This window comes from Electrophorus electricus, chromosome 3 (genome assembly GCF_013358815.1).
Source record: "Electrophorus electricus isolate fEleEle1 chromosome 3, fEleEle1.pri, whole genome shotgun sequence".
Taxonomy (NCBI): Eukaryota; Metazoa; Chordata; class Actinopteri; order Gymnotiformes; family Gymnotidae; genus Electrophorus; species Electrophorus electricus.
This window is the reverse complement of record NC_049537.1, coordinates 30,000,577-30,013,508: the sequence shown is the minus strand read 5'-3', so window position 1 is coordinate 30,013,508 and position 12,932 is coordinate 30,000,577. Positions and strand designations below refer to the sequence as shown.

General features: G+C 47.7%; 4 protein-coding genes across 13 annotated transcripts in view; 2 read left to right on the top strand and 2 right to left on the bottom strand.

Annotated features, from left to right (window-relative positions):
• Nucleotides 1–7: 7 nt before the first annotated feature.
• si:dkey-90m5.4 (leucine-rich alpha-2-glycoprotein) lies at nt 8–4,209 on the bottom strand. 3 transcript variants are annotated; one of them, XM_027022643.2, is made up of 3 exons: nt 3,850–4,209; nt 3,023–3,758; nt 8–2,000 (listed from the first exon to the last, which is right to left on the bottom strand). In XM_027022643.2, the coding sequence occupies exons 2-3, from the start codon at nt 3,354–3,356 to the stop codon at nt 1,345–1,347; spliced, it is 990 nt and encodes a 329-aa protein (XP_026878444.1). In that variant the 5' UTR covers nt 3,357–3,758; nt 3,850–4,209; the 3' UTR covers nt 8–1,344. The 3 variants fall into 3 exon arrangements, with proteins under 3 accessions (XP_026878444.1, XP_026878445.1, XP_026878443.1); XM_027022644.2 differs by having other exon boundaries at nt 3,023–3,409; XM_027022642.2 differs by having other exon boundaries at nt 3,023–3,366; nt 3,850–3,936.
• A 969-nt stretch (nt 4,210–5,178) lies between these two features.
• slc10a4 (solute carrier family 10 member 4) lies at nt 5,179–7,972 on the top strand. Its single transcript, XM_035524227.1, has 3 exons — nt 5,179–5,754; nt 6,082–6,292; nt 7,319–7,972. Exons 1-3 carry the CDS (start codon nt 5,195–5,197, stop codon nt 7,856–7,858), a joined length of 1,311 nt encoding a protein of 436 aa, XP_035380120.1. The 5' UTR covers nt 5,179–5,194; the 3' UTR covers nt 7,859–7,972.
• Nucleotides 7,973–8,075: 103 nt separating this feature from the next.
• Nucleotides 8,076–11,598, top strand: zar1 (zygote arrest 1). Of its 2 annotated transcripts, XM_027022648.2 has the most exons (4): nt 8,076–9,601; nt 9,721–9,813; nt 9,891–9,965; nt 10,042–11,598. In XM_027022648.2, exons 1-4 carry the CDS (start codon nt 8,933–8,935, stop codon nt 10,183–10,185), a joined length of 981 nt encoding a protein of 326 aa, XP_026878449.2. In that variant the 5' UTR covers nt 8,076–8,932; the 3' UTR covers nt 10,186–11,598. The 2 variants fall into 2 exon arrangements, with proteins under 2 accessions (XP_026878449.2, XP_026878450.2); XM_027022649.2 differs by lacking the exons at nt 9,721–9,813; nt 9,891–9,965.
• Nucleotides 11,516–12,932, bottom strand: part of fryl (furry homolog, like) — an 84,031-nt gene continuing 82,614 nt past the window's right edge. For all 7 annotated transcript variants that reach the window (XM_027022637.2, XM_027022634.2, XM_027022635.2 and 4 more), the window contains one exon: nt 11,516–12,859. In XM_027022637.2, coding sequence (XP_026878438.2) covers nt 12,571–12,859 — 289 coding nt within the window. In that variant the 3' untranslated portion in view covers nt 11,516–12,570. The remainder of the gene's footprint in view (nt 12,860–12,932) is intronic.

The window sequence follows — 12,932 nt, the reverse complement described above, 5'->3', positions numbered from 1 at the left end:
TGTCAGAGAGAGAAGTCGTAAGATGACCTTGTGATGTGTAGTGTGGTAGTTAAAAAAAACACACACCAAAAACTGAACATGTCTAATGAAAATCTCATCGTAAGAAATCATCTTCACGTGGTTGTGGGATAGTTCCTGATGGATTTGATATGAATCCCAGCCCAATACCAGTCAGTTTAAGAAAAGTCTTTCAGTTATGGGAGCCTTATTACTGGGGGGGGGGGTGCATGGGAAGTGAGGCGTGTCAGCCACAGAGCTCAGGCGCCCCCCGTTACTACGGCGATGGCGTGACGGATGCAGTAGACGGCGAGATGACGGCGCCGTTTGCCTGCAGTCCACTGACGATGCTACGTCCGATGCACGGTGATGACGTCGGCGTAGGACCATGTCAGACTGCGGAAGTGCGTTTTCAACATGAGTGCCTATAATTTATTCATTCATGCGATTGCTTTGATGTGTTTTTCTGAATTTTATTTTGTGCCAACTTCTTTTTTTTGCCAATATTTGCTTCAGGGGTCTCTGCATTTCTTGCTGGCATTTTGGCTAAAGTGTTATTATTGTTATTAACATATTATTTGGTTTTGTAATTGCTTTAATAACATTTATATTTGCCTTTTTGGAACAAAATGTATGTTATAAACGCCTTGATATTTACGAATGCGTCCTCTGGTGTGATGGGAGGCTTATTTATTAAGGCGAGGTAGCTGTGTTCAGGGGATCCCTGGAGCTGACACAGGCAGGTGCATGCTTGTGCCAGTCCGTTTTATTGACCGTTTTGTTAAAAAAAAACCCCAAAAAAACAACTTTTATATCTCCACATGATGTTTCTCAGTTTCCCCTGTAACTCACATTTCAAATAAAATGCCTAAGAGAAAATGACGGGTCTGCGGGCGTGGGGTGAGTGCCTGGCTCTCGTTCTGAGGCTGTTGTCTCCACACACTCACAGTTACAGAGAGAAATAACACGCTACTCAAGTTCCTCAGAGACATGAATGTACTGCAATGTATCAGCCATGTAACATCTGGTAAAGAAACAGGAATATAACCGTTTCTAATACCTCAGTCAAATGATTCTCTTCCCTTTCAGTCTGGGTGTAAGGGGGTGTGGGATGAAGAACCCCACTCGTGTCAGATCATGACTCCACCCTTCACTCAGAACGGACACAAAACGCTCGGGGGGGTATCAAGGCAGATCAAGAAACTTCAGTGAATCAGTTTTATTGTATATTCTGCGATAACATGAAACACATTCTTATCTATCGGCTTTCCTCGAGGCTCCTGATGCTTCCATCCTCCTCTCCCTGTCCCACATTCATCCTCCTCCTCCTCTCCATCTGTTCTTCGCTCAGTGTGCCGGGCTCAATCCCAGCTCCGTGCTGGTGAGCTTGGATATGACTCGGCCTTTCAGCCCCTCCGGTGAGGCGCACTTGGGCTCGGAGCGTCCGCTATGGCTGTTCAGCCACATCCACAGAGGTGCCAGCTTGGCATTGCAGTGCCAGGGGTTTCCATCCAGGTCCACCCAGCCGATCCCTGCAGGCAGGGTGCCAGGGGCCAGGAAGCGCAGCCTGTTGTTGGACAGGTCCACGTAGTGCAGACGGGCCAGCCCATGGAAGACTGCAGGTGGGAGAGTGTCCATCTGGTTCTTCTGCAGGAACAGGTAAGTGAGGTTAGCATTGCCACTAAAGGCCTTGGAATCCAAGGCTTGGAGTTTGTTCCCGTCTAGGTAAAGTCTCTCCAAAGCAAAGAGAGAGTGGAAGCTATCGGCTGGCAGCTCCTGCAGGTGGTTCTGTGACAGGTGCAAGACCTCCAGGCGCGTCAGCCTGTGGAGCAGACCAGTGGGGCTTTCCTTCAGCTGGTTCCCTGACAGGTCCAGCCAGGTGAGGCTGCTGCTTCTGGGAAGCCAGTCTGCACTGACATTGGTGAGCAGGTTGTCCTTAAGGACCAGGTTGAGCAGGGGAGCGTGATGAAAGACGTGAGGGGGGAGCTCCTGGATAAGGTTTCCTGCCAAAAGAAAAGGATACATGCTAAAGACAAATGCTAAAGGCAACATATTGTGTTGATTTTTTTTTTAAATGTTATTTTAGGAAGTGTTGCTGACACTTAAAGCCTGTTATAGTAAATTGAACAGAGGACTATTTTGGGTTTTAAGAGTTGAGATTTTGATTGAATATTAATTTGCTGATTAATCTTAAAATGGTTTGTATTTTTAAGCACATTAAAAATGAAGGGACTGAGCGGAGATCCAGAGGGCGTTTGTGCACATGAAGCATCACTGTAGACAGACACCATCCAGTAAAGGAGATGTTTATTCTGCTATGCTCAACAAGACGCATGTCTTATACATCAAGAATAACAGGACTGTGTACCATCATTTGTCCTAGTGTAGTATGAATTATAAATGATTATTCTTTTATATGTTTTATTTTATATATGTTATTGTATGTTTTATTTATATTTTGTTTTATATGTTGTGTTTTATGTTTTATATGTTAGTGTATGTTGTTTTACATGTTTATCGTTTCTGTTTTTTATTTGGGCTCAGTGCTTTATAATCTGATATATTGATTCTTACTTATAAATGGCAAATAAAGCAGAACTGAACTGAGTATATATTTTTCTCTACCTATGAAAGCAGCCACCTGTATTACTTACCTGCATGTGTTACAGTCCAGCACATAAATCTGGATTGATCAATCAATCAAGTCAATCAGTCAATCACTCTATCTATCTATCTATCTATCTATCTATCTATCTATCTATCTATCTATCTATCTATCTATCTATCTATCTATCTATCTATCTATCTAATCATCACTTATTATAACTTGACTACACTGGAACCAAGGTTTATCGTGCACACCTGCATACACTTGCTCGTGTGGGGCTCTGGTGCAGATAGCACCATTTCCCTGTGGGCTGCGTACACAGGCTGAGGGCCCACACATACTCACCTGTGAGATCTAAGGTGTATATAGACACATTCATCACAGACAGCTAAGGTGTACCTGCGCACAGCCACGCACCTGTGAGGTCGATGGTGTGCAGGTGAGTCAGGCCAGCAAGCAGGTCTGCGGGTAAGCTCCTCAGTCTGTTCCCTGGTAGGTGGAGCTCCTTCAGGAGGGGCGTGGCCCTCAGGTCAGGGGCGGTGACGTTGCTCAGGTTGGTGAACTGAATGGTCAGAGAGGTGGCGCTACCTGGGAGACTGTCACTAGGGTAACGCGAGAGCGAGACGTCGGGGCACACCACCTCCGTGGTTTTGTTGCTGAAGTGGCAGGTGCAACGTTTTGGGCACGAGAAGGTGCCCTTGCAACCGAGACAGAAGATCACGGCGAACACGAGGAGCGCGCGAGAGTCCATCTTGACGACGCTGTCGTAAATAAGATAAGACGTTTTTTCTCATGTCAGCATAGCTGGAAATATAACGCACAAAACTCCATCAAAGATTGTCACAGTGGTACAACACTAGCCATGCCGTGACTGTTCACACATAAAATCCGTCTGTCCGTTCATTTTATTCATATTGTGCAATTTGACCGTAGTTATTTACATTTTCCCTAAGGAAAACCATCCCGGCTTATCTTAAAATAATGTCAAAATAATGTTTACTGCATTCCACAGGTAATATGAATAGAAAATACCATGTATACTATAGCATGTACACTATGAATACTAATGACAGTAGAGATGCAACACAATACCTTAGTACTTTGATACCTTCATAAACCTTAACGCTTGCTATTCGTATCTATCGCATGTATCCTAAATAAAAATGTACAACCTTTAGTAAAATTACAGCCAAATTATACTAAATAGCAATAACATTAAATAACACAAGGAAAATAAACCTTACCTTTTGATTATATGAAAGCTATTTCACATTCAGTCATGCGCTCTCTTTGACTCTCCTTTATTTTTTAAAATAGCCCACCTCGCGACTTGTCTTGACATTTCACCCGTCGTTACTGGAATACAAGTCACGGGGAAATCCGTCACTAAATAAATAATGAGCGAAAAGCACTCGCTGGCCGTGCCAGGGATGAGAGACTGGGGTGAATAGGGAGGGATATTAGAAAACAAAAATATGGCATTAAAAACGATTTAGAAAAACAATGCTGTCTGTTGACAGTATGACAAGTAAATTTAATAAAAAGTACTTTATGCAAAACGTAGTGCGCAAAGAAAGTTTTCGTAACAGACCGTGTAGTGGACAGATCAATAACGGTAAATCATTCACACAAATGTTTCTGCGCCATCGCAGACTTTGCACAATGTCGCAAATTCAGTCGATTAGTTTTATAAATAGTCCATGAATTCTACGCGTTGCTTGGTAAACATACTAGCGTGCGTTGCACTTCACGGAGGTGATTTGACATTTCTAAAACTCGCCGTGAAAGGGACCCTAGGTAAGGATCTCTCTGCCCACCCCAGTGGAGTATCACAGCACTGTACCTCGCGCAACCAACCCTTTCTAGCCCACGAGGAGAACGCCTGCGAACGGGCTATAGAATCGCACGCGTAAGGAGACGCCAGTCAGGAAAGAGTCCAGAGACCGTTCTCACGGTAGCTTCATTAAACGGTAGCTTCATTAAACGGTAGCTTCATTAAACGGTAGCTTCGTTAAAAAAAAAACGTCCTTAACAATGACCATCCGTGGCGCTTTTAATTACGTGGGTGTGATATCCAGGTCAGTCACAGGTGGTGCGTATTTTCACCAGCAACTGGATGATAAATGATCGATGGGTTTATTCTGTCTGTCACAACATTAACTTCCGAAACCTGCACGTTCCTGCCGCGTGTTTGGTATTTGTTGCATCTCTTCTAGTTCATCCAGAGTCTTGGCGCAGAGAAACGAAGCGCGCGATATTCAAATACCAGCCAAGTTTTCGTGTGCGCACGCAAGCGGTCTGGAAAAGGAACAACATGTAGCACGTTCACGAGCAACTTCTTTTCTCTTTCTCCATCAGGTCTCGGGCGTTGAACCAATCCGCGGGCCCGGAGTCTTTAATGGCTCTGTGCTGACGTGCGTGATGAACCAGTCCCACTGCGCGCTCCCCGGCTGAAATGTCCAGTGTCCCTCCCGTCACCGGAGACACAAGAAAATGACGACGTGCCGCTAGGGGAACGCGCTGCTAAACGCGGACCTAGTCAGACCTGGAAGGGGACACGCACGGACTCTCTGGAGAGCTCGAGGCGCAATGGAAACCCCGAGCGTGCCCAGCACCGACGCAGCCATCGCTGCGCTCAAGCTGCTCCTAAACTTCACGCAGGACCCCGCCAACGTCTCCGAGGTCCAGGAAAGTTTCAGAGACGACCTCGGCTTGACCGGTTTCCACGTCACGGAAGCCCCGGTGTCTTCTGTCGCTAGTACGCTCGGGACTGCGTTGACACCCGCGGGGCTGCTGTCGGGTCCCTTCGCGCTGACGGAGGGACCCGCGCGCCTGAGCGTGCAGTTCTGGGACTCGCCGCTGAGCCACGGCATTAACGTGTTCGTGGGATTCGTGCTGTGTTTCACCATGCTGGGCCTCGGGTGCACGGTGGAGGTCACCCAGCTGGGCGCCCACATCCGCAGGCCCGTGGGCGTGCTGCTGGCCGCGATCTGCCAGTTCGTCATCATGCCCTTGCTCGCGTTTCTGCACGCGCTGGCCTTCTCTCTCGACGACGTGGCTGCTATAGCGGTGCTGCTGTGCGGGTGCTGTCCCGGGGGAAATCTGTCTAACATTATGTCACTTCTAGTCAACGGCGACATGAACCTCAGGTAGCCAAGAAATTTGGCATTCAGACCATTACAAGCTTATATAACGGTGCAACACTGTCGGTGTATTTATCAGGGTCAGGGTCACGTTTTTATGCCAATTTTCTCACGTTAGTTAATCAAGTAGTGTTTTAAAACGAATCATGAAACTGACATGCCAATATCATAATTCACGCTGTCAGTGCTACGTTGTTTCTGAACTGTATTGCATAAAAGTGTAAATTCCGCAGCTAAAGTCACGAAACGCTCCGCTAACTTTGAAACCCTCACAAGTGACAGCTTGTCGCGTTGGAGTGTTAACGCGCAGCTCCCCCTGTGATTTGTCCGCAGTGTTATTATGACCATCTCCTCGACCCTCCTGGCGCTCGTGTTCATGCCGCTGTGCCTGTGGGTTTATAGTCGCGCGTGGATCAACACGCCAGTGGTGGACCTGCTGCCGTTCGGCGCGATCACCCTCACGCTCCTCGGCACGCTCATTCCCATCGGCGTCGGAGTGGCTCTTAGGTACCGATACTCCCGCGCGGCGGACGCCGTCCTGAAGGTAAGAGCGGAAAGTTCCGCTAAGAAGGTAAAACTGCGACTATGGACTTCAAAACGACCGCCACGATTAGTCCGTGCCCACGAGGTGCGCGTGTGAGGGAAACGTGTGTGTGTGTGTTCAGAATTTTTTTTTTCATGAATTATGAATGTAATCCATTTAATTCCTGATCTGAAAATTAAGCAAGGAATTTAAATGAGAAATATCACTACACGTCTCCAGACACTCGAGCGGTTTCACTGGAGACGGACGGCGCGTGAAAGCAATCCTGCACGAGCAGGAGCTGCAGCACCCTCGACTAGACTGAGATCGCGAGGAAACAGGAAAGAGTCTGTTTAAAATGAAAGTTTTGCCAATTAAACTGAACCTTTCATCCAAAGAACAATTACAACGACACGAACAAAGTTGAAAAAGTCAAAGCCCAGATTGCGTTTCACATCCTAAGCGTCCACTTTCCAACAGCTTGCCGCGTGCTCTGTATCACCGTTCAGGGAGCAGCAGTGCCCAGCTGAGAGATTCTTCTTTCAGTTACTCTTATCTAACAGCAGTTCAGCAAGGGCTGTGTGGGGAACGAGAGATAGAGAGACAGGGTGAAGGAAAGACGGGAGTGGAGAGCGATAAAGGAAATGCAGGGTATACAAAGACGTGTGTTTGGCAGAGTGACGTGCATTAAGGAGATAAAGGCAAGCCGCACAGTCACGCTGCCCTTTTCTGAGGTGATTAATGGCACTGCGCATGTCTTGGCATCACCAGTGCCACTTAGTCATTTAATCATCAGTTTGTATATAAATCCCTACCCGCCATTTTATGACCGAAATCCACAGTTCCTCCAATACCGCCCTTTTCACTGCCTGAATGGTAATTTCTTTAAGTGGCAGTTTTCTGCTATTTTTAGGGCCAGAAGCTATTCGCGCCGGTATTAATAATAACAAAAACAAAAGACCTTGCAGAGTTGTTCAAAGCACTGTGACTGTAATCTAAATTAGTCATCTGCCAGCATTTCACCCAGTTCTCCCGTCTGTCCGCCAGGTGTCGCTGTGGTCTCTGCTCGTCACGCTGGTGATGTTGTTCATTATGACGAGCACCATGCTGGGGCCCGAGCTGCTGGCCACCATCCCCGCCTCCGTCTACCTGGTGGCCGTGTTCATGCCGATGGCGGGATACGCCGCCGGCTACGGCGTGGCCAAGCTCTTCGACCTGGAACCCTCGAGCTGCCGTGCCGTCTCCATGGAGACGGGCTGCCAGAACGTGCAGTTGTGCACGGCCATCCTAAACCTTGCCTTCCCGCCGCAGCTCGTGGGCGGAATGCACATGCTCCCGCTGCTGTACGCGCTCTTCCAGTCGGCCGAGGCCGGAATCTTCATCCTCGCCTACCGCACCTACCGGCGGGAGGTGCTGCACAAGCAGGAGCCATCCACAGGTTCCGACCACGACACCAACATCACGTACAAGACGCTGGGGGAGGAGGATGCACCGCTTGATACAGCGTACGGAGCCACAGCCTCGCTTGAACCCGATGCCATCGCCATGGAGACACGCGAGGCGGAGGGAAGCCCCATGCCTGTGTAGGAGCCAGTCTGTGAGATGACAGCCCCACGTTCCACATCTGCTAATTATGACATCACAAAGTACTTAAGCATCACCACCAGCAACCAGCAGCAAATAAAGTTTCAGTACATTTTCCATGATGTCTGGCCAACACGACTGCTGAGACTTCTGAAGACTCTCATAGACTTCAAATCTTTAAAGTTGCTATGCTTAAAGTGAAACTGCTGAACTGAAATGTCAGTGGAATATTTTCCATTTGGAACTGGCTACAGGATAACATACATTAAAAAAAAAAAGTATTAAAAGAAGTCTACAGATTAACATTGCAGTCATGGTATATGTCAGGCCTATACTCACTTTATTCTTCACTCAAAAACTGTACCTAGTCTTAACTAGAGAAAATAAGTCATAATGAGCCTTCTTTGGGAATTAGCATATTATCTTAAATAATCAATCATCATGACAATTCCATCAGTCTCCAAGTTTTAATCTTCAGATATGCTTAAATGGCTTGTAGTGACAAATGTGATCTCATTCACACAGACACACTGAAATTGAGGAGGACACATTACATCATACTACTTTATCCAAAATAAACCTGGACATTGCTACTGTCAACAATGCTGTATAACAAGTAAAATGTTTCAAAGAGTTCAGATTGGTAAATACAGGAACGTTATGACTATTTAGAACAAATGATGGGTGATGAGGTTATTTATGATTTAGAAGTGAAGCAGCTGTAATTACTGTACAAACCAATTAAAAGAAAGACATCATCTATGAATAATCTGAACTGTGGAACCAATGCATCAGTCGAGAAACAAACGCTTCTCTATCTATAAATAAAATGTAAAAACATTAAAGTATAATAAAAAAAATAAAATAAACAAAACAAAAAAACCCAAAACAAATAGGATTGTCTGACTGCACCCATAGCACAATCGCATACTTTATTTTCCGGTGCCATTGCCAATTGCGTTTATGCGTACAAGCTTAATTGGATAAAACGGCGCACCTGGTCACCATTAAAGGGCCTCGCGCCCCCACTGCCTACTTAACGTGACACGCGCAGACAGCTCCTTCGGCTAAGTGAAAATGGCTACGTACGGAGACGAGTCACTGGATGCCTACCTGTACTCCTCCTACAACCCTTACTCCTACAGGTGTCCGCGGCCCAAGGGCTGGCGGCAGAAAAACTACGTGACCACTTACGGTGACGGCGAGAGCTACTTCGAGAACTACCATCGCGCGCAGCTGAAGTCTATCCTCTCGCAGATAAACCCGAACCTGACGCCCCGGCTGCGAAAAGCCAACACCAAGGACGTGGGCGTGCAGGTCAACCCGAAGACCCACGCCGCAGTGCAGTGCTCGCTGGGCCCGCGCACTCTCCTAGCGCGCAAGCGAGAGGCACTGCGTAAGAGACGGCAGGATGTCCAGACGCCCGCGAGCCCCGTCACCGGTGGCGTGCGGTTTCCGCGCACGCAGGCCGTGTATTCACCGGTTGCAGCAAGGGCGCTGACATCTTTCCTCGAGGATGATGAAGAGGAGGAGGAGGAGAAGAAGCGCGCCGAGAGCGCGGAGAAAACTGAGGACGAGGTGGCTGTAGAAGGCACAGACGCGCAGAGCACCGAGGAAGCCAAAGAAAAGCTTAGTCCCGGGAAAACCGACGACGGAAACGATCAGACGGAAATGACCGAGAAAAATAAGAGCGACTCTGACCAAAGTGGACAAGACTTCAAGTCCAAGGGGAGAGTCCGCTTCCAGGTGAGGTTTTGGTTCTTTCTGGCCAGTGACATGGTCGTGGTGAACCTTCGTGCCGACCGGTAGACCAAGTACGGTGCAGGCCCGAGTCGCGCGCTAACTACCGCCTGTTGGTCCGATAGTTCTTGGAGCAGAAGTATGGATACTACCACTGCAAAGACTGCAACCTGCGCTGGGAGAGCGCGTACGTGTGGTGCGTCCAGGGCACGAGCAAGGTAGCCGCGTGGCGCGTCATTTACTTGGTCTCACTGATGCTGCTGCGCGTGCTGGAACGTGACGTTTTTGTTTATAGGTTTACTTCAAGCAGTTCTGCAGAACATGTCAGAAGGCATTCAATCCCTACCGTGTAGAGGACATAACCTGCCAGGTAACCTTGTGGGGTTTTTTCTTTTTAAATGGACTTTACCATGAATAAGATGTCTTGCTGGATCTATCATTTTCAGAATTGCAAGAAGGCACGCTGCAGTTGCCCGGGAACAGCACGTCACGTGGACCCCAAACGGCCTCACCGGCAAGACCTGTGTGGCCGCTGCAAGGGCAAACGGCTCTCGTGCGACAGCACTTTCAGCTTTAAGTACATCATCTAGCACAGTACCACCATGGCAGCGGGTCACTGCACTACCGTTCTCCCCGTTGCCTAGGTGAGGATCCACACTCCTGTGACGGTGTCTGCAACGGCACAGCGGGGTCTCCTGTCATGGCCAGTCTGTGCAGCGAGGGCTGGCATACTTCCTAAACATCTGGTTTTTGTTTATGTTGACTAATATTTGCAGGAACCATTTTTTTGGGGGGGGGGGGAATGAATTAAAATGTCAATGAACAGCAACAGTGCCGTCTTGCTGCCTTTGTCTGAACTGCTGAAGCTGCGTGTGGGCATGTAGGAATGCATCCGAGTGTGGCATGTCCCCTGTTGCTTTGTGAATGTTGGGCATGTCCTCTTTGCGTAGTGGTGTAATTTATCTGCATGGCACTGAAGTGGGGACAGTTGAACCCCAGCTGTAGTGTCTAGTGGTGTGGTCTGGGAGGGGAGAACTCTAATGGAGCAGAGATGGACCCAGTGTTGGCCCTGCTCTCAGGTTGTATACTTCCCCATCTTCTGAGTCTGTACAAAGCCTGTAATTTTATTTCTGCTTAATGTGACCAGCTCTGATTCAGAGAGATCTGGCACAAAAGTAACTTATTACTATTTTTGTTCGGTTGGAACAAACATCTGAGGTCTTGATCTCTTTTGGCCTGTGCCCAGCACCTTTGCAGAACTTGAATGCAAAACCATGGTCATGAGTTCAAGTGCCAGGGTGCGCATCTAACCACTGGCTCATGCAGTAGAGGGATGTCTGCCAAAGGCTGGAAAGGTACATCAGTGCAAGTTACTGTAGGCCGGTTACCAACTGTGCATATTCACATACTGAGAGTGGGAGGAGTTGCTTCTGGTTAGGCTTTTATTTAAACAGGGGAAGGGAGGTGAAATGACGGGGGGGGGAGAAACAGAAAAAGGGGGGGGGGGAGACTACACCACTAAATAAAACATTCTCCAGGTAAATATCCATTAAATAATTAACAGCATCCAAAATGTACCAGACAAGCAACAACATTGTGAGGAAGTGATTTCTGTCATCCTTTCATGTTAAATGTAACATCCCAGCAGGCACTCTGTGTCCATCTCCCACAGTGGCGCAAAGCCAAGCACAGTGCAGTGAAGCAAAAAACGTCTCATCAGTGCAAGCCTGCAGCGTGGCCACGCGGAGCCAACATGATCACAGTGGAGAGTAAGGAATGCATACAGCTGGGGAATGGGCACACCACAGCCCTGCTCCTCTGCACCCAGCCAGGCTCGCTTATTAAGAATTCTTAAGATTAAGGTGTTGGATAATTATGAAGGGTCAGTAGAGATTTGGAGCTGGAATTGTTTTGTTAGGGTTTTTTTTTTTTTTTTTTTTGCTTTAGTTTCATACTCTATTCTGGTAGAACAGTGCATTACACAAATGTACAAGGGAAAAATACTGCTTTTACACTATACACTTTTCTAAAATATATACAGAGTACAATAAGTTATTTCCATAATGAGTTGCAGCTAGATTGCACTTGTTGTGCATTTTAATGTGAGAGTGTGCAAATATTGGCATATGTAAGTCACACACTGGCGCGCACGTACAGATGCACTCTCGTGAGTCTATGGTTGTCTACAGACAGCTACCACTACTGTTACAGGGTAAAGGTGTTGTAAGAGCAACCCAATAAAAGCTAGTTTCCCCCCAGTGCAGGTCAATAAAGTTAAAGTTAACCAAGATGACCCTTTTTTTACACAGTGGCTGAGAGCCAAGCCCTCACATTGCAGTTATACATTAAATATCCTAACATTTACAACCTAGGTTTGTTAGCACTAATAAAAATACATTTCTCAAAAAAATATTTCTTGCAGTGCTTCTCTCATTCAAGCATGCTTCTGAAATCATTTTTTTTTTTGTACTTATTTTGTATTTAATGAGTAAAATGTGGTAGAAGTTTCTGTCCTAATGTGCCAGTTCTCATACACTATGGAAAGGCTTTTTCTGCAGCTACAAGCCATGCCACTCCAGGATTCCTGCAGAGCAGATAACCACTAGTCACTTTCTGGACACCCTAGAGATCATAGGGTTTCCCCCCCCTGCAAAAAGCATCCAGTTTGGCATCATCGTTGGCACCGTTTCTCTCCTCCAAATGGTCCCAGGCCTTCACCAAGCCACTCTACGGCACTGCCGGCATCAGCCACGCTGCGTTAAGTCAGAGAATGACAACAGACGCAGAGACAGCGAGGAAAGGGGAAGTGGGGCAATAAAAGGAATTTGTGTATCGAGTTTTTCTTTTTTTTAAAGTCGGTATGATCCTCACACACATCCTTTAGCCCTTTAAAGGTAAAAGTCTCCACAACTGCCCCTGTTCTTACCCTGACCCTCCCAATAGCACCCTCTCCCCAGCCTGGACTCCCGTGAGGGTCACAGCCCCGTGCTGAGGACTGTGCTGTGGGTGTTGATCTGTGTCTGGGGGGTGGGCGTTAGACTGGGAGCTTGTCCAGGGGGCAGAGCCTGGGCTCGGTGCAGGGCCTCACGGATTTGCAGGTTGAGTTCCATGAGGCGGGCACTAGCCTGCGACAGGTCCCGGCTGGGCCCCACCACAGCCAGGCAGCCCGTCTGGCCCAGTGTCTGGTGCCGGAAGTATATGTGCAGCAGGGTGTGCACAGCGTCGTCCGTCTCACTGCCAAATATATCACTGGGCCACAAGCACCTGGAGGAAGGGAGAGGTGGACAGAAGCAGATGATCACTGATCACAGGACCAGACCGCACACAGCGGTCTAGC

Bases quoted from the DNA above. Each gene is read 5' to 3' on its own strand.
- zar1 (XM_027022648.2), top strand. From the start codon at position 8,933: ATGGCTACGTACGGAGACGAGTCACTGGATGCCTACCTGTACTCCTCC. The intron at 9,602-9,720 runs GTGAGGTTTTGG...TTGGTCCGATAG, and splicing joins AGGGGAGAGTCCGCTTCCAG to TTCTTGGAGCAGAAGTATGG. The intron at 9,966-10,041 runs GTAACCTTGTGG...TATCATTTTCAG, and splicing joins TAGAGGACATAACCTGCCAG to AATTGCAAGAAGGCACGCTG.
- slc10a4 (XM_035524227.1), top strand. From the start codon at position 5,195: ATGGAAACCCCGAGCGTGCCCAGCACCGACGCAGCCATCGCTGCGCTC. The intron at 5,755-6,081 runs GTAGCCAAGAAA...ATTTGTCCGCAG, and splicing joins AACGGCGACATGAACCTCAG to TGTTATTATGACCATCTCCT. The intron at 6,293-7,318 runs GTAAGAGCGGAA...TCTGTCCGCCAG, and splicing joins CGGCGGACGCCGTCCTGAAG to GTGTCGCTGTGGTCTCTGCT.
- si:dkey-90m5.4 (XM_027022643.2), bottom strand. From the start codon at position 3,356: ATGGACTCTCGCGCGCTCCTCGTGTTCGCCGTGATCTTCTGTCTCGGT. The intron at 2,001-3,022 runs GTGCGTGGCTGT...TTCTTTTGGCAG, and splicing joins GCACACCATCGACCTCACAG to GAAACCTTATCCAGGAGCTC.